Source organism: Elephas maximus, chromosome 6 (assembly GCF_024166365.1).
Source record: "Elephas maximus indicus isolate mEleMax1 chromosome 6, mEleMax1 primary haplotype, whole genome shotgun sequence".
Classification (NCBI taxonomy): domain Eukaryota; kingdom Metazoa; phylum Chordata; class Mammalia; order Proboscidea; family Elephantidae; genus Elephas; species Elephas maximus.
This window is the reverse complement of record NC_064824.1, coordinates 34,039,303-34,062,611: the sequence shown is the minus strand read 5'-3', so window position 1 is coordinate 34,062,611 and position 23,309 is coordinate 34,039,303. Positions and strand designations below refer to the sequence as shown.

Here is a 23,309-nt window from a genome sequence, read left to right as displayed (position 1 = left end):
CTGTGTGCTGACATGTTAGACTCGGATACTGAACTGCTTACTGTACTTGATGCACAACATGCTCTGGGCAACCAAAGCAAACACCTAAATGCTCAGGCAAGAAACCTAGTTACCCTTGCCTCCTCCTTTCCCTTGCACCTATCCACCAGCCAAAAAATATCCAAATATTGTAGATTCTTCCTCTAAAAAGTTCTTATATCCTTTAACTTTTCTCTAGTCTCACTGTCACTGATCAGGTCTAATTTCACCCTTCATCTCTTGCCTGAACTACTTCAACAAATTTCCCACTGGTCTACCTTGTTCTTCGATATGCTTTTACCCACCACAACCTCTCCAGTATCCACTCTCCACCCTTCATGCACAGAGACTGTTAAAAATGCAAACCTGATCAAGCCCAACCCAGGTTAAAACCGTTACTGACTTCCATTACTCGTCGAATAATGTCAAATAATGTTACAAGGCCTTCCAGAACTGCATCTCTACCTACTGCTCCAGTTTCTTCTCATAACTTTGTACTGCTCTTTCTCATCATCTCATCAAAATTTTGTCTAAACTTAGCACATCTCATTCCCTTATTTTGGGGATACACCCTCCCACCTCTCTTCACCAGGATAAATCCTAGCAATGCTTCAGGTCTTTGTTTATATACTTGCTTGGAAAGGCTTTCTCTGACCCCTAGATTAGATAGGTTAGGTGCCTTTGCTATATTCCCTATCATTACATTTTATTGCAATTATTTTTTTAATGCCTATTTATCTGCTGCTAAACCAAAAACCCCATAAAAGCAGGGAAAACATCTGTCATATTCATCACTATATTCTCTGTACTGAGCAACATGCCTTGGGAACTTACTGGACAATAAGTATCTGTCACGTGAATGATCAACCACTGCTTCATGCTTCCGTACTTGGGTCCATGCTATCCTTTCTACCTGCAATGCATGTTACTTCCTTCGTAAATTTTTCTAACTCATTCATTTCATGTTTTAAGACTCAGCTCGTCTCCAGGAAGCCATCCTTAAATCTCTAAGCTTAGCCAAGTGCCCTTGCCATAGCTTCCTCTATCATATAACTTACCATATTATAATGAAGTGATATCTACATGTATCTGTCTCCTTCAGTATATAATTTTCTCAAAAACAAGAATTTTATCTCAAAATTCTCTTTACATCTAGCACCCCAGGCATGGTGCTTGAGACATAACAGATACTAGATAAATGTTTGTTGATCTAAATGGTAGCTGATATCAACAAAACCTTTTTTTTTTTTTTTTTTGTATAGTAAACCCTTATCAGGTTTTTTTGTTTGTTTGTTTGCTTTGCTTTGCTTTTATTGTACTTCAGACGAAGGTTTATAGAATTAGTTTCTCATTATACAGTTAGTACACATATTGCACTATTGTTTTACGACATTGGTTAACAACCCCATGACATGTCAACACTCTCCCTTCTCAACCATAGGTTCCCTGTTGCTAGTCTTCGTGCTCCTCCTGCCTTTTGGTCCTTGCCCCTGAGCTGGTGTGCCCCTTTAGTTTCATTTTGTTTTATGGGCCTGTCTAATCTTTGGCTGAGGGTTGAACCTCAGGAGTGACTTCATTACTGAGCTAAAAGGGTGTCTGGGGGTGGTACTCTCAGGGTTTCTCTAGTCTCTGTTAGGACAGCAAGTCTGGTCTTTTTTCGTGAGTTAGAATTTTGTTCTACATTTTTCTCCAGTTCTGTCTGAGGCCTTCCATAGTGATCCCTGTCAGAGCAGTCAGTGGTGGTAGCTGGGCACCATCCCGTTGTATTGGACTCAGTCTGCTGGAGGCCATGGTAGATGCGGTCCATCAGTCCTCTGGACTAATCTTTCCCTTGTATGTTTAGTTTTTCTCACTCTCCCCTGCTCCACATGCAGTGACACCAGTGGAGTATCTTAGATGGCTGCCCACAAACTTCTAAGACCTCAGACGCTACTCACCAAAGTAGAATGTAGAACATTTTCTTTATAAGCAATATTATGCCAGTTGAGCTAGATGTTCCCTGAGACCATGGTCCCCACATCCCTCAGCTCAGCAATTTGGTCCCTGAGGCACTTCGGATGTGTCTATGGAGCTTCCATGACCTTGCCTTGTACAAGTTGCGCTGGCTTCCCCAGTATTGTGTACTGTCATACCCTTCACCAAAGTTACCACTTATCTATCTCAACAAAACCTTTTTTAAAAAATTTACCTGATATCAAATTGTCATTATATTTATAATTTTAATTAGTTGTTTAGAAACATACATTGCTGTGGTTGCTGTGTGCTGTCGAGTGGATTCCAACTCTCAGCGACCCTGTAAGACACAGCAGAACTGCCCCATAGGGTTCCCAAGGAGTGGCTGATGGAGTCAAACTGCCGACCTTTTGGTTAGCTGCCTGAGCTCCTAACCACTGTGCCACCAGAGCTCCTAGAAATCTGTGTATGTGTGTGTGTGTGTGTAGAAAGACATATATACCCCTTAATATACCTTATACTTATTTTCATTTATTTATTCAATGAACGCCTTTTTGAAGGCCTACATACACAGCACACCTTCTCCAGGGAATATAAAATAATATTTTTTAACACCAAAAAAGTTACATAATGCATTTTATATTTTCTTAACAGTAAAATTACAATTTCAAAGTGGCTAAGTACAAGGAATCTCAGAACTGTCATTTGTTCAAATTGTCCATATTCCTAAGATCCAGGCTTAGAAAGATGTATCAACTACTTCACCCTTTACAGTTTTACCAGGGAGAAGTACAAATCAAGTTCTTAGTACTTTTGGAATATTAGGTAGCTATCAATGTAAGACACTTGGCTAACCTAAGAGGCAGTGGGTTAGCATTCAAATGTAAAGACTTTGTAGGCAGATCTGCAGACCACACTCCCCATGGGATAAAATAAATATTCCACACGTTTTAAAAATTACTTTCTGAAGGGGCAGGGGTTAAATCTCTATCAGCCCTTAAATATCTTGATTTGGATATACATTATGTGAGTGCCTGCACTTAGGAAATTAGAGCACCCATCCCAGTTTGTACTGGAAGCTGATCTACATGGGAGCATAGGCTCGAGAATCCACTAAGTAGTCAAATGACTTTTTAAAATAACTGATAGCTTTCTTCATATAACATATGGACTTGTATTTACTGTAGATGAACCAAAGCCTAGGCAAACATTTAATCTCATTTATGCAGATCAACTTTAAGTCAAAAACTGATGGCATCTTACTTGCTGTTCCAGTTTTTCCCATCTTTACACCCAAGCTGTCGAAGTACACTGCACCTGCATTGAAGATTTAAAAACACTTAAAAAAAAGTCTGGAGGAAAAATGCTGAAGGTGTCATGCCCACTGAAAGACGAGCACAGCTTACCTATTAATAAAGTCTATGGCTTGTGCTTTCAACTGCTCTGCGCTGTGCAAATCTGCAAGAACAAGGGTATCAGCAACATTTTCTACTGAGAGGTTACTACACAGAGCTTCTTCACACATGACCTTCAGCCTTTCCAGTGCATACTGTCCAAAAGAAAAACGTCATCATTAAACATTTACTCAAATTACCAAGATTGCAAAATGCATATTTTTAATTTAAAAAATAAAGGAGACAATTCTTTCAACTGAGGGTACTTTAAAACTTTAAAAGTCTTTAAATCATTGTTTTAACCTAATGTGAAGAAAATATAAATGGATATATTTAGGAGAAAAGATTAATTTTCTTTAGGAAATTTCCATTTGCACAAGTGTAATATATTTTGTATATTTTCAATACAAGGTTTATGCTAAAAAGCCACATTATTAAATAAATTGAATATTCTCTTAGTGTATTTCTCTTCTCTACTATTTCAAACACTGGACTCTATCACCCAGTACACTGAATGTTGCCACTATTCAATCTTCAAGAATTCATTAAGCAAAACAAATCATATTTATAACTACTAAAACGTCGTGGGGTTGTTAGTGTATATGTTATGTATTTTAAACATTTTTAACAGCTTTACTGAGGTAAAATTAACATACGAAAAACTATATAAAGTTTATATTTGTAAGTTTTGACATATGCATACACTCATAAAACCATTATCAAATTGAGATAGTGAAATTATCCATCATCCCCAAGTTTCTTGCTACCTCTTTACAATTCTTCTTCCTGCCCCACACCAGGTAACAACTCTGATATGCTTTTTATCACTGTAGATTACTTTGCATTTTCTAGAGTTTTCTATAAATGGAATCATACAGTATATTCTCATTTTTGTTTGGCTTCTTCCACTCAGTACATTGGAATTACTGAGGTTCATGCATGTTGTTGCTTTTATCAATAGTTCAATCCTTTTTTATTGCTGAGTAGTATTCCACTGCATACCCATTGTTTTAAGTCAATTCCAACTTAGGGCGGAGTAGAACTGCCCCGTGCCACATCTTTCTCCCATGGAGCAGCTGGTGGGTTTGAACCATCAGCCTTTTAGTTAGCAGCCAAGCATTTAACTGGGCTCCTTATTCCACTGGCCATTCATTTGGCCATTCACTTACTGATGAACATTTGGGTTGTTTCAATTTTGGTCTATTAAAAATAAAGTTGTTATGAACACTAATATACAAATCTTTATATAGGCATATGCTTTTTCTCTTGGTTTTTGTAAAATCCTAAAAATAGAATTGCTGGATCATACAGTAAGTGTGTATTTAGTTTTTTAAAAAGCTGCCACACTATGTTCGAAAGTAGGTGTACCATTTTACACTCCCTCCAGCAGTGTATGAATCCTAGTTCTTCCACAACCTTGACAACACCTGGTACAGTCTTTTTAGATTTTAGCCATTACAACTGGTGTGTGAGGGATCCCATGATAGTTTTAATTTACATTTCCCTAATGATTAATGATGTTGAGCATCTTTTAACATACTTCACATTATTTCATGAAGTTTGTTCCAACTTTTTGCCCATTTTAAAAAATGTTTACTTTCTTATAATTGAGTTTTGAAAGTTCTTGATATATTGAATATAAAAGTTCTTTTTCAGATCTATTCTGAATAAAAGTTCTCAGATAAATGCTTTGCAAATATTTTATTCCAGTCTGTGGCAAGTCTTTTTATTCTACTGCGTTTTTTGAAGTACATGGCTTTATATTTAAAGTGAGTTTCTTGTGTGCAGCATATAGTTCGGTTTTGCTGTTTTGTCCAATCTGACAACTTCTGCCTTTAAATTGAGGCTTTCAGATGTTTACATTCAGTATGATTGTTAAGACTTAAGACTGCCATCTTGCTATTTGTTTTGTTTTCTCACATTTTTTTCTGCCTTCTTTTGGATATATATCTTTTTATTATTCCACTTTACTTCCTATGTTGACTTATTAGCTATAATCCCTTGTTTTGTGACTTCTCTAGGGTTCATCAAGTTCACTATCTTTTTGCCCATAATTATTAATCTACCAATTCTAGTGTATTTGACTTGAGGTTTTTTGTTTTTTAAATCTTCCATGTCTCTAACTTTTGAACATCTGAGAAACAGTTAAAACTGTTATTATTGTCTGCTAACATCTGTCAGTTCTTAGTTGGCTTCAGATTTTTTTTTTCTCATTATGTATTGTAATTAACTGCTTCTTTGCATTCTTGATTTTTTTTTTACTTTTTATTATTGTACTTTAGATGAAGCATTCTCAATCATTTTTGATTGGATACCACTGTGAATTTTATGTGGTTGGCTGATGGGTATTTTTAAATTATGTATTCTTGACCTTTGTTCTGGGGCAGTATGTTACCTGCAAATAGTCTAATTCTTTCAGATCTTACTTTAAAGATTTGTTAGGCAGGATCAGACATTTATTCCAGAGTTAATTATTAATTATTCTTTACTACTGGGGCAAAGAGGCATACTGTGATGCAAGACCATTCTTAGTGCTCTATTCAATGCAGCATAAACTGATGATTTCCAGTCTGGCTAGCATAAATTGCCAATATTCTCAGCCCTTATGAGTGCTGGGCATGACTAGATATAATCCACTCAAATAGTTCTTTTCCCAGCCTGGTAACTTGCTCACACATGGAATGATCAATCCTTTGCTAAATATTCCAAGGAAGACCCTTTATGCAGTTTTCTCTATGTGCACATCTCTCCTCTCTAGTACTTCTCCTGCAAACTTGATCCACTTTGTTCTTCCTATACTTTCAGCTTTGTCTCCTCAATTCAAGGAATCTGTCTGCCTCTGTCTGAGTTCCTTCTCTCTGCCCCATGGCCTGGAAGCCTTTCTCAAGGCAGTAAGCTGGGACAATCATAGGTTTCCCAGGGATTAGTGACCTTCATTGCCAGAAATCCAGTATCTCCAAAACCATTTTTTCATAAATTCAGACTCTTTTTGTGTGTTCTTTTGTTTTATTTACTTATCATTGCTTCAGGTGGAATAGTAAATCTGATCCCCATTACTCCATCTTAGTAAGCGATGGAAACAGCTATGTTATTTAATTTCTGGGATGCTTTTCGACCATCTTTATCACAACCAAATTAGTCTAGAAAAGTAATTAAGCATTGTCTTAGTTATCTAATGCTGCTATAACAGAAATACCACAAGTAGGTGGCTTGAACAAGCAGATATTTATTTTCTCACAGTTTAGAAAGCTAGAAGTTTGAATTCAAGGTGTCAGCTCTAGATGTCTGAATTTAGGGTGCTGGCTCTATGGGAAGGTTTTTCTCTCTGTCAGCAATGGGAGAAGGTCCCTGTCTCTTTTCAGCTTCTGCTTCCTGGTTCCTTGGAGATTTCCATGTGGTGTGGCTTCTATCTTCCTCCATCTCTGCTTGTTTAATCTGCTTCTTTTATGTTTCAAAGAGATTTACTCGAGACCTCATTAATATAACAAAAAAACGATTCTCAAATGGGATTATAACCACAGATAATAGGGGTTAGGATTTATAACACATATTTTGGGGGGGACACAATACAATCCATAATAGGCACCAAACTTCAACTACCTAAAGCAGTAAATTTATAAATTCTGATGGTAATCTTTGTGGGAAGCTGGAAATACAGAAATAACTTCAAGGTCTTTTAAGAAACTAAATGTTAATAGGATGACAATATATTTCAGTGTTCCCTGTTGCTTAATCAATGCTCAAAATTTTTTAAGAATCAAAGCCATAAATTTCACTGATTAATGCTGGCATGATGGGGAATTTTAACTAAAACATGAGAAAAGGTAGAATGAAGACTTTTAAAAAGGGGCTTAAGAGGGTTTTTTTTTTTAAGTAAAACTAATGCACTTTTACATAAGAGAAGGCAAAGCGGCTTATGGTAAATAAGGAAAAGCAGAAATATAAGGCAGGCTTTAAGAATGTTACCCAAAGGGCACTAAATGTTTATCACATAACAGGTAATATCCCCAGGCCCATGTAAGCACTGGGCACTGTTGCATGTAACCTTCTCAGATGGTTCCTTCCTCAGCCTTAGGTATTGCATGCACAAATCAGTTACTAAAAGCCAGAAGTTTAAGAATTATATTTTCAAATATTTAATAGCTAAGTTTAAAAAGTGGAAACCCTGGTAGCTAACAGTTAAGAGCTATGGCTGCTAACCAAAAGGTCAGCAGTTACAATCTACTAGGTGCTCCTTGGAAAACTTATAGGGCGGTTCCACTCTTTCCTACAGGGTGGTTATGAGTCAGAACTGACTTGACAGCAACGAGTTTTTTTTAAGTTTAAAATAAATGAGAGATTAACATTTGTTCAGATTTTTCTTACATATTTTAATTTTATATGAATCTTAACTATTTTGTCTAAGTAGCCCAAATGGAAAATATTATTCTAAAAACAATACAAAGAGCAATTTTTATGGTATCGCATTGAGTTTATAGACTTGTTACTTGGTAAAACATCTCTTACGATTAATTTCAGGGATAAAATATATAAATAATAGTTTAAATATGTTTGGCATTTTCCAATCATTATGTATAAAACATAACAGTAAATTATTACTATTAAGAAATGAACATGACATTTTCATAAACTGTTTCTTATAAATCTTTAAGAGTAATGCTGATTATTTAGACAATTCCTTTCTAGATTAAAGATAGAGCCCCGGTGAGCTCAGCTGCTAACCAAAAGGTTGGCAGTTTGAATCCAGCCACTCCTTGGAAACCCTATAGGGCAATTCTACCCTGTCCTATAGGGTCACTATGAGTCAGAATGACTCGACAGTGACGGGTTTTAGATTAAAGATAAAATAATCCTAAGTATGCATTTCCGTAAGTTCCTCAAATTTTACATATTTACAAATGTACTTTAATTTGCAAAATCACCAAGTGGCCTGCTTGTCAATGTATGTGCACGTGTGTGTGTCTTTCTACACCTGTACCTATCTATCTATCTCTGTATCTATATATAAAATGTTGGTAATAAAATTTAAATAATAGGTTTTTAAATCATTAATCATGCTAACATATGAATCAGGCCATCATAAAGAGATTTGTTTGTTATTCCTTTTGCTTTAACACTTTCTAGTGAGAGCCCCGGGGTGACACAAATGGTTAAGCACTGGCCTACTAAACAAAACGGTGGTGGTTCAAACCCACCCAAGGCACCTCAGAAGAAAGGCCTGGCAATCTGCTTCCAAAAGGTCATAGCCATGAAAACCCTACAGAGTATAAGAGTATTGTTCTACTCCAAAACACATGAGGTTACCATAAAAGTCAGAATGGATTTGACAGCCAGGGTTTTTTTTTTTTTCTGTAAGAGGAATGATGCTGTTACGCACTAACGATGTTGCTTTTATACTGTGTGTGGACTGTTAGTTACACATTCTTAATTTTTTAGACTTAGGTTCCCCTTTGGTTCTTTTGGAATCATCTAGCCCAGTAATCAGTTTATGTGCTTAAAAAATGGTTATAACTAGCAAAATCATTTTGCTAAAGATAAAAAGGACATGAAATACAGTTAAAACAGTAGTTTAGAGCAGTGATTCTCAACTTGACTAAGCCTCAGAATTACTTGGCAGCTTTTAAAACGAATACCAAGGCCTATGTCCCCTCCCGCTCTAATGAAATCAGGTTTTTTGCTGGGGAAGGAGTGGCATGGGCATCAGTATTTTTGTAGAAAGTTACCCAGGAGATTCAAATGTGCTTTCAGGATTGAGAAACACTGACTTCGAGATTTTCTGATATTTTTGCAGCTTCCCTACCTCCAAGAACCACCACGACAAAAGAATACTGTAAAATTGATAACATCATTTTTACTCTTTACGCTGTCTTGAAGGAGCCCTTGGTGGCACAGTGGCTAAGCACTTGGCTGCTAACTGAAAAGGTGGTGGTTCAAATCTACCAGCTACTCCACAGGAGAGATGTGGGAATCTGCTTCTGTGAAGATTTACAGCCTTGGAAACCCTATGGTGCAGTTCTGCTGTCTCCTACGGGGTTGCTATGAGCTGGAATTGACCCGACTGCAGTAGGTTTGGTTTTTTGGTTTATGCCATCATATTAAAAAAATTAATCTATGAATACAGAGAATTGAATTATACAAAATACTTAATATTTTCTCCTTTTTTAAAGACAAAGGTCATACACTATTATGTTTTAAAAACAAAGGTCATGCACAGACTGAAAATACCTGAAAACTGCAATGACATATATGCTACCAGGTACATGTTCTTATGAAAGGCTATAAAGATGCACTCAAAAATACTGAGTTTACAGTTTAATCTCCCATGAAATATTCAATCTTTTTCATATACTCTGACTATAGATATTTTTACGTTTTGATTTAAAAAAAAAAAAAATTCTCAATTCCATATTGTCCCACTGTATGCTAGTGCATACATCCTCAAGAGCCATTTACAAATAGTAAAAATTAATAAGTATTTCAAGTTATTTGGGGTTTTCATTTGATGATAGCTCTCCATATACATCAAGCTTGAGGATATTTTTCAGCTCCTTAAGACCTAATTACTTACTTTGTCTGCAGCTGCCAACAAGTTGTCAGCCATTTTGTCAAGGTTTGGTGCTTTCCCTGTGTAAACGAATCCCATCATTTCTTTAAAAACCTCAGGGTCTACATCATTTATTTCCACTCGATTCTGATATTAAAAAAAAAAGAAAACACACAAAAGTAATGTCTAAAGAAAACATGCACACAAATGAACCAAAGTGAATTTTGACAGTAACTTGTAAGTCCAAATCTGTACTAAAGGACTTTACGACTCAAATCTGCATTTAGAGATATTTCTAACCTCTGTTATAAAACTGAGAAAAGTATATCTTCAGTAAACTGAGCAGGCCAAGTAAAGCAGGCAGGTCTGAGAGGAGAATCATATACTGTGTAAGAGGTAGGACTTGACCAGCTGGAGAGCCCACGCCCTGACACTTGGACTGGCCAACACTACCATGTGGGAAAATAAGCACCAATTTCTCAATCTGAAGCAGTAAAAAAAGAAAAAAAATTACTGTAGGCGGAACAAAACAATTCAGATTCTGACCTCCCACTTACACGATGATGGCAATTAATTTTTTCTTTGTTAAATTCCTAAATTCTAATACATACAATGCCTAAGGTCCTGTAACCAATGGTTCTATTCCCAGCATTAAACAAAAGGAGGGCGGGTATTTCAGATATTGCTGGAACCTACTATCTCAGAACACTCTCTTTTGCAAAATGGCATGCTTACTTAACTTGTGACATATTCAAGTCCAAAGGGGACTAAGTTGCCTTTTTACTCCTGTATCTCTTTGCATTTGGTTTCTTTGCTGGGATCAACAAAGCTAAATCTCTGACACTAAATAATACCAAACTTTTCTGATCCTTTGCTGTCAATACTTTTGACATTAATTTCTCCACCCCAATTGGAAGTTATCAGAATTCTTCTGGTAACTTCTAAATTCTTCTCATAACTTCTGATCACAACACTTGCCCAGGTCAGTAACTGTCAGAGGAAAAAACACAACTATTTTGTCGTGGCCTCTAGTTCTGCAGAAAGAATAAAGCTCTGTCACGTGAAAAAACTCTGGAGTTGTCCAACTGCCTCCTTTGCCGTGAGACCAGAACTGGACGGTGCCCAGGTACTATTACTGAACATTTTGATCAAAGATTCCACAGAAGAATTCCGATCAAAAGGGGGAAAAGGTAGAACAGAATTTCAAATTCTCACGGACTCTAGACTTTCTGGAGCCATGGAGGCTGAATGAACCCCTGAAACTACTGTCCTGAGATAATCTTTAAACCTTAAACCAAAAATATCCCCTGAAGTTATCTTAAAACTAAAACAAGAGTTTAGTTTAACTAGTTAAAAAGGCCCGTCCTGAGAGGTTTTTTTTTTTATTTATACTTTAGATGAAGGTTTTCAGAACAAACTAGCTTCTTATTAGTTAGTACACATATTGTTTTATGACACTGGTTAACAACCCCATGACATGTCAACAGTCCCCCTTCTCCACCTTGGATTCCCTATTACCAGCCTTCCTGTCCCCTCCTGCCGTCTAGTCCTTGCTACTGAGCTGGTGTGCCTCTTTAGTCTCGTTTTGTTTTATGGGCCTGTCTAATCTTTGTATAAAGGGTGAACCTCAGGACTGACTTCATTACTGAGCTAAAAGGGTGTCTGCGGGCCATACTCTCGGGATACAGTATGCTCTTTTGAGAACTATCTAGATGGGATCAAACTGACAATTGCAGCTGGAAAGATAGGAACCTTAGGGGGCAGTGATTTTATGTTAATGAGGGAGGACCAACTCAGAAAAGGAAGGTGAGAATGGTTGCACAACTCGAAGAATGTAATCAATGCCACTAAATTGTACATGTAGAAATGTGTATGTTTTGTTGTATATATCCACAACAACAACAAAATAAATAAAATTTAGGGGGAAAAAAAAAATCTAGAGTTGTCCAGATGGACATTATGCAACCAGCAGAGAGACTCAAACTCTGATCTCTAAACTGGCTATATTTTAAGATGGTGGGTAAAAGAGAAAACCTCTGAAGATGCCAAATTGGTAAGTCTTCTTTTAGTGATGGAAAGAATATAAACATTATTTTTGTTTCTGGAAAACAAATACCAAAATCAACCCATAAAGTCTAGAAAGAGGGAATATACACTTCAACGAAAGACGTTTCAAACAGCTATGGCCAGAACAGTCCTTCTGGTAACAACTACCCAATTATTTACCCACCAGAGTGGCATCAAAATAGCTGTTACTTGGAATATCCACTGAATATCCACATTGGGCTACATTTACTATTCTAAGAACATATTCTTTTTCCATCTTCCTATTTGTTTCTAAACTTTTTCTCTTCTTATAATAGAATGACAATAAGAGTACGCACCGTTACTTTTAAAATTCACATTTCATTATTCTACATTTGTACAAATTAAATATTAGCCCTTAAAGTATGTTTACCTTTTTGCTTTCTTCCATTTCATGTTCAAACATTGCATTAAAAACTGGGGAACGAGCTGTAACAAGATTAAGCATTATTATTTAATGCATTAACTTATTAAAAAAAAATATGGTATTACTCAAAAGTAGAAAGTACCTGCAAGCACAGATTTATGAGCTTTAAATTCTTGTCCTCTTACAAAAAAACTGCAATCTGTAAATCTTGTGTTTTCCCAGAGATTACCTAAATCTTCTGCTAGTCGACATTCAGGAACCTTCAAAGTATTTGTATTAGTATGTCCTGATATATTTACTGAATCTTGGACCACACTCACCTAATAAAGAGAGCAAGAAAAACATTTTCACAAACTGATATCAATAATCAGTTACTGAATATATCTAATTTATGTTTAAAATTATTTTTAAAATCATTTGAAAAATTCAATGTACTCTTGATAAAAACTCCTAGTACCTGGAAACTGAATTTACGGATACGATTTAAAGGAGAGAAATGATATAGAGAAAAATTAGAAACAAACTAGATTTGTTTCAATAGTGAAATACTATCTAAATAGCTTATCGGTTAGAAGGCTTGATTATTACAGCAATTACAAAAACTATTTCTAAACAAGAACAAAATGCTATGATATGACTTCAAAGGCAAACAAGGAAAAGTCATTTATGTGAGGTGGAGAAAGAAATTACTTTTTATTTTCTCACACTTCAAGCCTACTGACTTTGAAATTTTGCTACACGTACAATAAACATGGCATCAGACTCACAAGGACTTTTTACACTATAAAAAAAAGTTATAAAACTATAATCTACAACATGCAAATTGGGAAGTATTTTAAGTGTCACTCCGAGATGTTCCAAATCTAGTAAAATTAATTTAAATATGTTTATTTAAAATTACAAAAATTCCCACAAAATCTACCGTAATTTTTTTTTAAAATTCATGGATTGTTTATAGAAAATCAGTGGTAAGAGCAATACGAATATAATTTAATTCAATTTGCAGACCTTGGATATTTTCCTATGAAATAATAAATAAAGGCTGTTAAGATTACAACATTGCTTTTATGAAGATTCCAATGTAATGCTTATTAAATTAACTTCCGTTAAAAATGGCTATATACTGAATACTTTATGGAAACTCTGTAACAAGTCTTCCAATACCACTTTTAAGAGGTATTCTACTGTATTATTGGAAATTTTACATTACATTTAATAAATTGAAAAATAAACACTACCTCAACTAGTAAGGCAAATGTTTCAAAGTGAACTTTTTTTTTTTTTTAAACAGAAAGTACTGTATTAGTTATCTATTTTTGTTGTTTTAAATGTTAAATCTTGGGGTAATGTGTTATACAGCAATAGATAACTAACACAAGTTCATTCATTTAAAAGACTTACTGGTCTGAAAGACTGGAGGAACCCCAGGGACTACTGCCCCAAGACATCGTCCTAACTTGAAACTGAAGACACTCCCAGAGGCCACGTTTCACCCAAATAATACATGAGATTATAAAATAAACAATAATACCCAGGAAGAATGTGTTCCTTAGAACAATTAACTATAAGAGATCTAAAGAGCAACAACTGCCCAAAACTAAAGATGAGAAGGCAGAGAGGGACAGGGAAACTGGACTAATAGAAATGGGGAACCCAGGGAGGGAAAGGGAGTGCTGGCACATCACTGGGATTGTAACCAAAGTCACAGAATAATCTGTGTAAGAATCATTGACTGGAGAACTAATTTGCCATGTAAACTTTCACCTAAAGTACAACAAAATGTTTAAAAAAAAAAAAAAAAACTTTCATAAGGTTTTTATTCAATGAAGGTAAGTTTAAATAAGAACATATATGTAAAATACAGTTAGCTACGTACAAAATACAAATTAAAAGTGATAAATTAGAGCAAATCCTATGCTAACACATAAAGTACAATAACGTTCCAGTGGAAAATGCCTAGAGAATATTAAGTCTCAGAAGTCCTCATTCACCTCAATGTACAAACATGTACCTTATATGAATTAATGAACATTTCTATAGAAAAACTGGAAAATCCGTATTTTTCGGAGGCTATTTTCATTAACCACCTTTCTCCCCCCAACCTGGATACTAACCTTTTAGAATTTTATGTGTACAGAAATCATCTAATACAATTACCTTATTTTACAAAAAGGTCAAAGTGAGATCAAGAGAATGTAAATAAAGTACCCTAAATCACATTCCTTTTTAGGGTTACTTGTACTAGCCCTGGTGGCACAGCACTTAAGAGCTACAGCTGCTAACCAAAAGGTTGGCAGTTCAAATCCACTGGCTGCTCCTTGCAAACCCTGTGGGGGCAATTCTACTCTGTTCTATAGGGTCGCTATGAGTCGGAATCGACTCGACGGCAACAGGTTTGGTTAGATTTTTGTGCTACACCATACTTCTTTGGATATATTTTTAAAATTAATTATATTACTTTAATACAGTTATGGTTCAGAAAGCATTTGTTACAACAATCTTCTGAAATATTTTTCTAAATTTGGGAACTAAGATATTGTGTACATCAACAAATCTACCAATAAAGCTTCTCCTATCCTATTAAGTTTTTAATCAAGTTGTTTCTAAAATTTTAATAACTACAAAACAGAAACAAGCTTCATTAATCCTTACCTAATTGCCCTACTTTATCATACATTAAAGTAGGGCAATCATACATTATAACCTAATGATAAACAAATCAAAAACACTGGTGTTGATATTCAGGGTTCAGTTAGGATCTGCTTTTTATTACATACAGTACTTATTTGTTAACGTCAAGCACTGCTCTTGAAATTGCTAGAGAACAGGAACTGGATCTGTTTAATCAGTTGCATAAATAAAGCAAGCAGTGGAATTAAAAAATGTGATTCTGTATTTAATTTAGGAAAGAATTTCTTAAATTCTTTAAGTAAAAAAAAATATTTAACATGAAAATTTGGCAAAAATCAAGTGATAGAAGAAATAAAAGGATAAAAAAATTAGACATCAGATATAGATACTGATAATGCTAAATATGCATTTTGTATAAGCAATCATAGTTCAAAAGGCTTCACGTTACTGACATATACATCTACATATGCAACCATAAATTTTAACCAAGACACATAATTAACATTTCAGACACCAAAGAGTATCCAAGGGACTATTTATAGTAGAAATTAATTATCTAATTAAAAATCAATATAAAAGAAATTCTTGATACCTATGATTAAGAAAAAATTCAGTCTTAGATTAAGGTAAAAATTTAGTTTTCTCTACTATATATTTAAATAATACAGGTAACAAACATCTCTGTTTGAATGAACCTAGAATGAAAAATTCAGAAAAAAGGCTGACATTCTTTCCTGAGGTTAAATTTGCTTTTCTTTCATTAAAAAAAAAAAAAAAAAAATCTGGGTTTCCTCTGGTGTGGAGCTAAGGTTCCCATTTTTAAAAATCTGAATTCTTTAAACTGGTTCTGAAAGCTGGGAATTCCCGAAGTTGCACAGTACTACAATTTCTCCGTTCTATTTTTTAATCAACTACCTAACCTCTCACTCCCCTCCCCACACTGCCTCCAAAGTGAGGAGCTTTTCACAGTCCAACTTCATTATTTTCTAGAATAATGGGTCCTACACATTTTGAATTTCCTAAGTAATAATTCTTAAAAATTTAGATTATACAAACGGTTGTCATCTTTTCATTTTGCGAAGAAAGAGCCTTTTAGTGAATAAAGCATCATCTACTATCACAAGTATTTTAAAACAGAAAGGCTATCTTAGCAACAGAAAAAATAAGATGGAAAAAAAGATGCATGCTTAAAAATGAATTAGCTTATTTAACTTTATAAAAAACACATTATATATATTTTATCCATGCATATGTATTGTTTCTATATATCATGAAATGGTACGGGTCTGCAGACTAGGAGAGTATTTAAAATCTATTTGACTTCAAAAGCTGATTTAATCTAAATGTTTTGTTTTTTTTTTCCCTGCTTATTCCTCAATTTCTGTTTTCTACATCACTTTGTGGGAGAGAGGGCAGAGCTGTTTACAGTACTAGCAATCTGTTTACCTCTGGCCATCTGAGACACTGTATGGAACTTGCAAGATTTAGCTAGTTCTTGCACAGAAAGGGGAGCACCAAACTGCCTTACCTGTCTACAGCACCACTTGCAGGGGAGGGGGAGGAGGCAGTTCTTTAGGTAGGCTCAGTGCAACGCTTCCTCCTCTTCTGCAAGCAGTGCAGGAGACGCTGCAGAAGGAAGGGGCATCCATGAGAGTGGTGGAAGAAATGATGGAGGGCACGAGGAATCTTTGTTAAAAGTGCTTTTAGCCCAACTCTGCTAAATATGGTGCCCAAAGTATAAATACGTACAGCAGGAAAAAGATGCATGTTTCAGGATTCAAAACGGAATCTGATCAATCCCAACTTAAAATCGTTTGTCGTGATGGGTTATCTTATTAGGGCCATTAGCACGTACAATCTAGCATATGGATACCAAGCACACTTAAAAAATATATATGAAAAAAAAGGATCTTAAACTTAATTTCAGCCTTAATTCTGAATTTCTTAGTCATCTAGGTTCCAATAACATATGCTAAGGAAAATAGCTGTAAACACTATTTCAAGTCTAAAAAAAGGAATACTTCCTAAAGATGTTCACTCCCAAATGACTTTTGCTGCATTTAGTTTTCTTTAAACTGGGTTAAATATTAAATAGCCGTTAAAAAAACCAAAACCCACTGCCATTGAGTCGATACCGACATAGTGACCCCACAGGACAGAGTAGAACTGCCCCCTAGAGTTTCCAAGGAGTGCCTGGTGGATTTAACTACCGACCTGTTGGTTAGCAGCTGTAGCTCTTAACCACTACGCCACCAGGGTCTACAAATAGCCTTTAAGGTCCTTTAAATTCTAACATTACATGATTTTTAAAAATTAACACTTAGAAATTTAAGATAACTGCTAAAATTCAGGGAGTTTCTAATTAAGGATGCTAAAAATTTAAAACCGCATAAACTGTAGTAAACTGTATTTATTTAGAATACTACTTAGAGTATTTGTCTGTTGGCAACAAATGCTTCAACAGTCCCTTCCCCTCAAACCATTTAATGGTTAAGTCCTATTCAAGACACTTGTATATGGTTTATCAGCCAAATAATTTTATTCATAACAAATTCATCATACAGTTCATTTAACTTGTCTATGTGAAAATAAGATGCACTCTATTTGCACTACGTAATCTCTAGAGCCATATTTCAATTATTATTCTGACACAGAATAATGACATACAATTAAGTTGTAATCTTGCCAGGAAAATTTTACACACTTCCTATAAAGAGATTAAAGCTACCTAAGTAGCAGTTAAGGAAATCATCATGCTTCCAAGACACTCGTCTGTCCACAATAACCTTTTGAAACCTAACATGGAGTTTACTGGATCATAACCTCTTCCACTGCTTTCAACATTTCACTAAAACTCTGTTACTACTACATATTCTCTACAAACTGTATTGGTAATAAAATAATCTTTGAATCATTGCAAAGATGAATCTCAGAAATTCGTATAGATAAAACTCCTTCATGATACTAATGACAGAAGAAAATCAAAACTTTAAATTAAGAAAAATCTTAAATGTAAATTATCCAATAGGGCAAAATACAATGTTTTGCACATATAAATACACCTCATAAATCTGTCAACCGACACAGGCGTATCTTAAAAACTTGAGCAACTACTGATTAGAATAAAAAACAAAAACCCGTTGCCGTGTTACAGCGATTCTATAGGACAAAGCAGAACTGCCCCATAGGGTTTACAAAGCTGTCATCTTTATGGAAGCATACTGCCACATCTTCCTCCTGCAGAATAGCTGGTGGGTTCGAACCACCGACCTTTCAGTTAGCAGTCGAGTGCTTTAACCACTGTGCCATGTGGGCTTCTTATTTCTTAGAATACTAACATTTGATTAAATTAATCTAATTATTTGAATTAACAAAAAGCTTCCCCAATCCTTCTCAGGTAGTTTTCATTACTGTTCACATACAGATTCAAACTGCTAAACTTTCAGTAAAAATTCTTAATATGATCAATCTGATTATGACAAAAATATTGACTATATGTTAGTTATTCAGAATGTAGAAGAAATTTGGAAATTTTCATAAAGATATGCACATTCGTAGTCTTTTCAAAAGGAAGGAGTATTTAATACATAACAGCAGGAGCCCTGCTGGCGCAATGTTAAACACTTGGCTGCTAACCAAAAGGTTGGTGGCTTGAACCCCTCAGCTGCTCCACAGGAGAGAAGACCTAGCAATCTGCTCCAATAGTGATTACAGCCTACAATACCCTAGGAGAAGTTCTACTCTGTCCTATAGGTAGCTATGAGTCAGAATTGGCTCGACAGCACATAACAACAGTATGACTGCATTTACGATTCATAGTAGATATGACAATTTTTTCAGTAACCAATTTCCAACTGGACTACTATATTGATCTATAAGACACAATCTAGTTAGCTCTTTCTAGTCAAGTATTTACAAATGTAATCTTATTCACATACCAATCAATTTTTAAATTATACCTAATATTATTCCAGTTAATACTTTTGCTAAATCACTAAAGTTAACCATGGAGTTCCTTAAATGAAAAAATGTACCCACCTCACAAAATAATGTAAGCTTGTCATCTGGTAAAAGACCATTAGCTTCATCAAGCAAAAAATCCCTTCTAATGAATTTTTTAAAACCCCAGTCCTTCCCTTGCACAAATCGATATGCTCTTTGGCTTTCTGGTGGAAAACAGAATAGAAGTTTAAATAAATCAAGTATTCAAGAAGCATCTTTCTTAATAACAACACAGTTAAAAAAAATGCGCAAAAATAGGGCTTGGCCAATACATCCATCATAAAAATTATAGATATGTGTGCTAAACGAAAGGTTATCAAAGTCAAGTTGGGTAGCACCAGATCACTCCACATAACCACTCAAATTTTGGCCATCATCAATGAGCTCAATTTTAGATTTCTGGATCTCTAAAGAGATAAAAACCACATCAAATCTCATGGAGAAGGAAGGGATCTTTCTTAACAATCTAGGTCCTAGAAGACAATGAAGTATGATCAAAAACACCGGCACCGGCATACTGGTCATCATCTCATATCAGAACTCTATTACATCTATACCTTTCATTTCCTGCTTCTCCCTTGAAAAATGGATATCTGAAATCACTAAGGTACCCTCTTTAAGCTTTCCTAGGACACTCATGCCAATGATTTAAGTTTCAATGGACTACAGAAAGACCCATTAAGTGGTGAAAAAGCATTCTTATGTCTCTGGATATAATCTCTTAATCCTTCCAAAAATTTTCATAAAAGTCCAAATTACACTTTTAGTATAATTTTGTAAAGGATTTAATAACTAACTAAAGTGAATGTCACAAATGCCTAACATGTTGCATAACAACTGTATACTCTGAAATAAAATAATCTACAGAAAGTATTCATTATCTATCACACAAATAATAAAATGGAGGTGGAAAACTAGTAATAAGTCTAATTCTGACACACTTCCTTATCTTAAAGGTGAGACAGTGTGAAAATAAGTATTACTTTGGCAATAAAAGATATTATTTTGAAAATGAGTATGCAGAGTAGGTTTTCTGTGATAAAAAGTTACTTGTTTCTGTGATTCACTTCTAGAAAACATAAAATTTAATGTGGCAGTTTATGATTTCCCTATACATTGCTCTTCTTTTATGAAGTTCCAGGTTACATCATTTCAGCTGGCTATATATGTGCATCTTGGACTGAATTTAATAGGCCCTGTGACTGCCTTTCAGTCAGTATTTTGTCCACTGCTCAAAAAAATTCTATCGACAAAACATCAGGATATTTTATCTCCTTTCGCATTACCCTTCAGATTTTATTACCTGGCAAAAATAGCAAGAAGAGAAATATTTCTTGAACACCTATTATATGCCAAGCATTGAACAAGGCACCTTGCCCTAACAGCAGTTATTTTTTCCAAGTGACAAGTGAATGTCATTTGAGGGCATGGAAGAATTAAATTTTAATATCATTTCAAATTATTTGTATAGGTCTTGTGAAGTCCAGGATTTAGTAAAACAACTACATCTCCACACTGGCATTTAAAACTAATTAAATATTGGCCAAATTAAATGCTTTAAATTAAGCAAACTTTGGTCAAAAAAAAAAAAAGCCCCGATTTTCTTGGTAAAGTGCAGAAGTCACATAACATAGTTACACAGAGACTTCTTCACTCAGTTTGCAAATCACTTACCCATTGCTTTTGTTTCTTCCCTTTTAGCATTCAGAAGGGAAAATTTGAATTTTGCTCGAACTTCACTTTTTGGGCAGCTGACTAAAAGCAAATACAAGGACAAGTAGTCTTTACTTTCATCATCTAATCCCTTTGGGTTTACCCTCAGGCACCTAAAATAAAACAACAGGCTCACATGGAGGAATATAATACTTGAAGCGTTTAAAATAAGAGAGGCAATAGTGAAATCATTCATTAAATAGTATCACAAAGAGTACTCCCAGCAATCAATACACCCACAATTCTTTACAATTCTCTATACTACTAGGAGCTTACTACCAAACAAATATAAAATTAAGTTAATATCCACTCAGGAACAACGACAAAAACATAAAGTAGCGGATGAGAAGAACATCAAAAACAAATAACAAACATAGAAACAAGTAAAAATCTTACCATTTCATTTTGTCATTTGGGCCAGATGAAAATGTTGAACTTTTTAACACCTCACCCATTTCCTCTCGACAAAAACTGAAGTTATTAATGGTCCACATGTAGGAAAACTTTACCACTTTAACCTAAGAAATTCAGAAAACCATATTTAATGATGACTTTTATGTTTTCTAACTGGTCACATCCTATAATCTATTTTTCTAGCATTTCTAATAACTATGCCACGAGTTTGACAATAATTCTCAAAAAAGCATAAAAGTTGTAAGTGACATATAAAAAAGTAAGGCATTTTTAACAGCATGTACCTGTGTATAACACCAGCTTTCTGCTATAGGACCAGCAGACATGTCTCCAGGTAGAGGTGGGGTGGGTTCCCGAGACATTGCCACTTTATTGCAGTCTTTTAGGATTTATGCAGTATCTGAGTACTTTACCTATAAAAAAAGAAGTTCCCTTTACTGATCAAAAAGTTTAACTGAATGAACCAAGATGGACAAAGTATTTAAATAGTCACAAAACAATTACTTTCCTCAAATTAGATTATAAAGGAACAACTGAGGATTTAAAATTTTAATAATTTTTAAGAAATACAATCATTAGCCTTTGTGACATATAATGCCTGAAATCTGAGTAACAAAAATTAGTATTTGTAGATAAGAAATTATATTGCCAAGGCATATTTTCCAAAGTATTACAAATCTTATATAACATATAGGTTAATGGTATGATCATAAACACAAAATTACAAAGCAACCTGGAAACTTAATGACAGCAAATGATGATACTGATTCACCTTCCCTCACCTTTTCACTGACATATTCATGAAAACCAGAAGCCCTGAAAATTACAAAATATAATTATTCATATATCAAGACCCCAGAACTTCTCACCAACGAAAACATAGACTGGGCGACACTCTGTGAGAATAATAATACAGATTTCCACAAGAATCTACCTTTACTTCAGACAAACAGATTCTCTGATAAGACTTCATCCCTATCAGAGTGCTTCCTACAGAGATGAACTATAAATTTCCTTCCAGTAAGCTGTTCTTGTACTACATCCACGTGGACACACAGTTAATTCCTCATAACATGACCAGGGCATTAGTGACTAGATGATGATGCTTTGCAACCAGGGAAGTCTATTTAAAAAAAAAAAAAGGCAAAATCAGAAAGAGCTACGTAAGTAGTGTACTTTGCAGGAGCAGGGAGTTTTCAGATCATATTCTAACATAACTCAAGTCTGGAGAACCCTCTTTTCATTTTAAGAATAACTACTGGAAGAAGAAAAACACATGAGTCCCATGGGGTGGGGGGGGCGAGGACTACTAGGCAAAGGAGAGAACCTTATCCAAAATACAGAAGAAAAATTTCCTCTGTGACTATACTCTATGAAACAATAGTGCAAGATGAGAAAACAAAGATTACAGAAAGTTGTCTGAATGATACACAGAAATAAACAGAGTTAGAAAAGGTATAAAAAAGCTAAGAATAAAGAAGCATATTAAAAATTTGCATTAGAAATAAGGGACACATTCATCACTGGAACAAAAATTAAAGCAGCATAAAGTTCTCCCAGAAGCAGAGAAAAATGATAAAGAAACACAAAAGAGATCATTACAGATATAGAATACAGAGACCAAAATCAGAGCTACTCATCAGATGACTGCTCCAAAAGGAGCCAAAACAAATGGAAAAGTGCATTTATAATCAAAGATAAAAGAAGGTGTATTTCCTGAGTTGAATAAAAAGCCTGGGTGACAGTCTGAATGAGAGCCACAATAACCAATCATAACAAGAGATCATCACTCAGATATATTTCTGTGAAATACAAAATGAAAGAGGGAAAAAAAAAATCCCTACAAGTATATACGGCCCATCTTTCTACTCACCACTAAAAGCCTGAAGAAAACAGGATCATTACTATTAAGTTCTAAGAGAAAAGAGAATTAGCACAAGGATTCTACCTTATCATTTGTTCCTCATGTCTGAAGCAGCAAAAATACATTTCCAGATGTGCGGGACACGTATACCATCCCCATAACTATTTGGCAGGGAGGATGAAAACATTCAAGGTATTTTCCAGTCAAAGACAGATGTGTCAAAAGGAAAAACAAAATCTCCATAATGGAGAAGTTCTGACTTCTATTACCACTGAACATGTATGAGAAGCCCTGGTAGCACGGTGGTTAAGAACTCGGCTGGTA

The 23,309-nt window shown here is 35.0% G+C and overlaps 1 protein-coding gene across 1 annotated transcript in view; it reads right to left on the bottom strand.

The window, feature by feature from the left end:
- SPOPL (speckle type BTB/POZ protein like) overlaps window positions 1-23,309 on the bottom strand; it is a 72,315-nt gene that overhangs the window by 5,554 nt on the left and 43,452 nt on the right. Inside the window, exons 2-10 of the mRNA XM_049889255.1 lie at window positions 21,406-21,534; window positions 21,104-21,225; window positions 20,669-20,820; window positions 19,031-19,158; window positions 12,504-12,681; window positions 12,368-12,423; window positions 9,934-10,056; window positions 3,378-3,520; window positions 3,235-3,288 (exon numbers count right to left, since the gene is read on the bottom strand). Of these exons, the coding sequence (XP_049745212.1) occupies window positions 3,235-3,288; window positions 3,378-3,520; window positions 9,934-10,056; window positions 12,368-12,423; window positions 12,504-12,681; window positions 19,031-19,158; window positions 20,669-20,820; window positions 21,104-21,225; window positions 21,406-21,483 (1,034 nt within the window). The 5' untranslated portion in view covers window positions 21,484-21,534. The remainder of the gene's footprint in view (window positions 1-3,234; window positions 3,289-3,377; window positions 3,521-9,933; window positions 10,057-12,367; window positions 12,424-12,503; window positions 12,682-19,030; window positions 19,159-20,668; window positions 20,821-21,103; window positions 21,226-21,405; window positions 21,535-23,309) is intronic.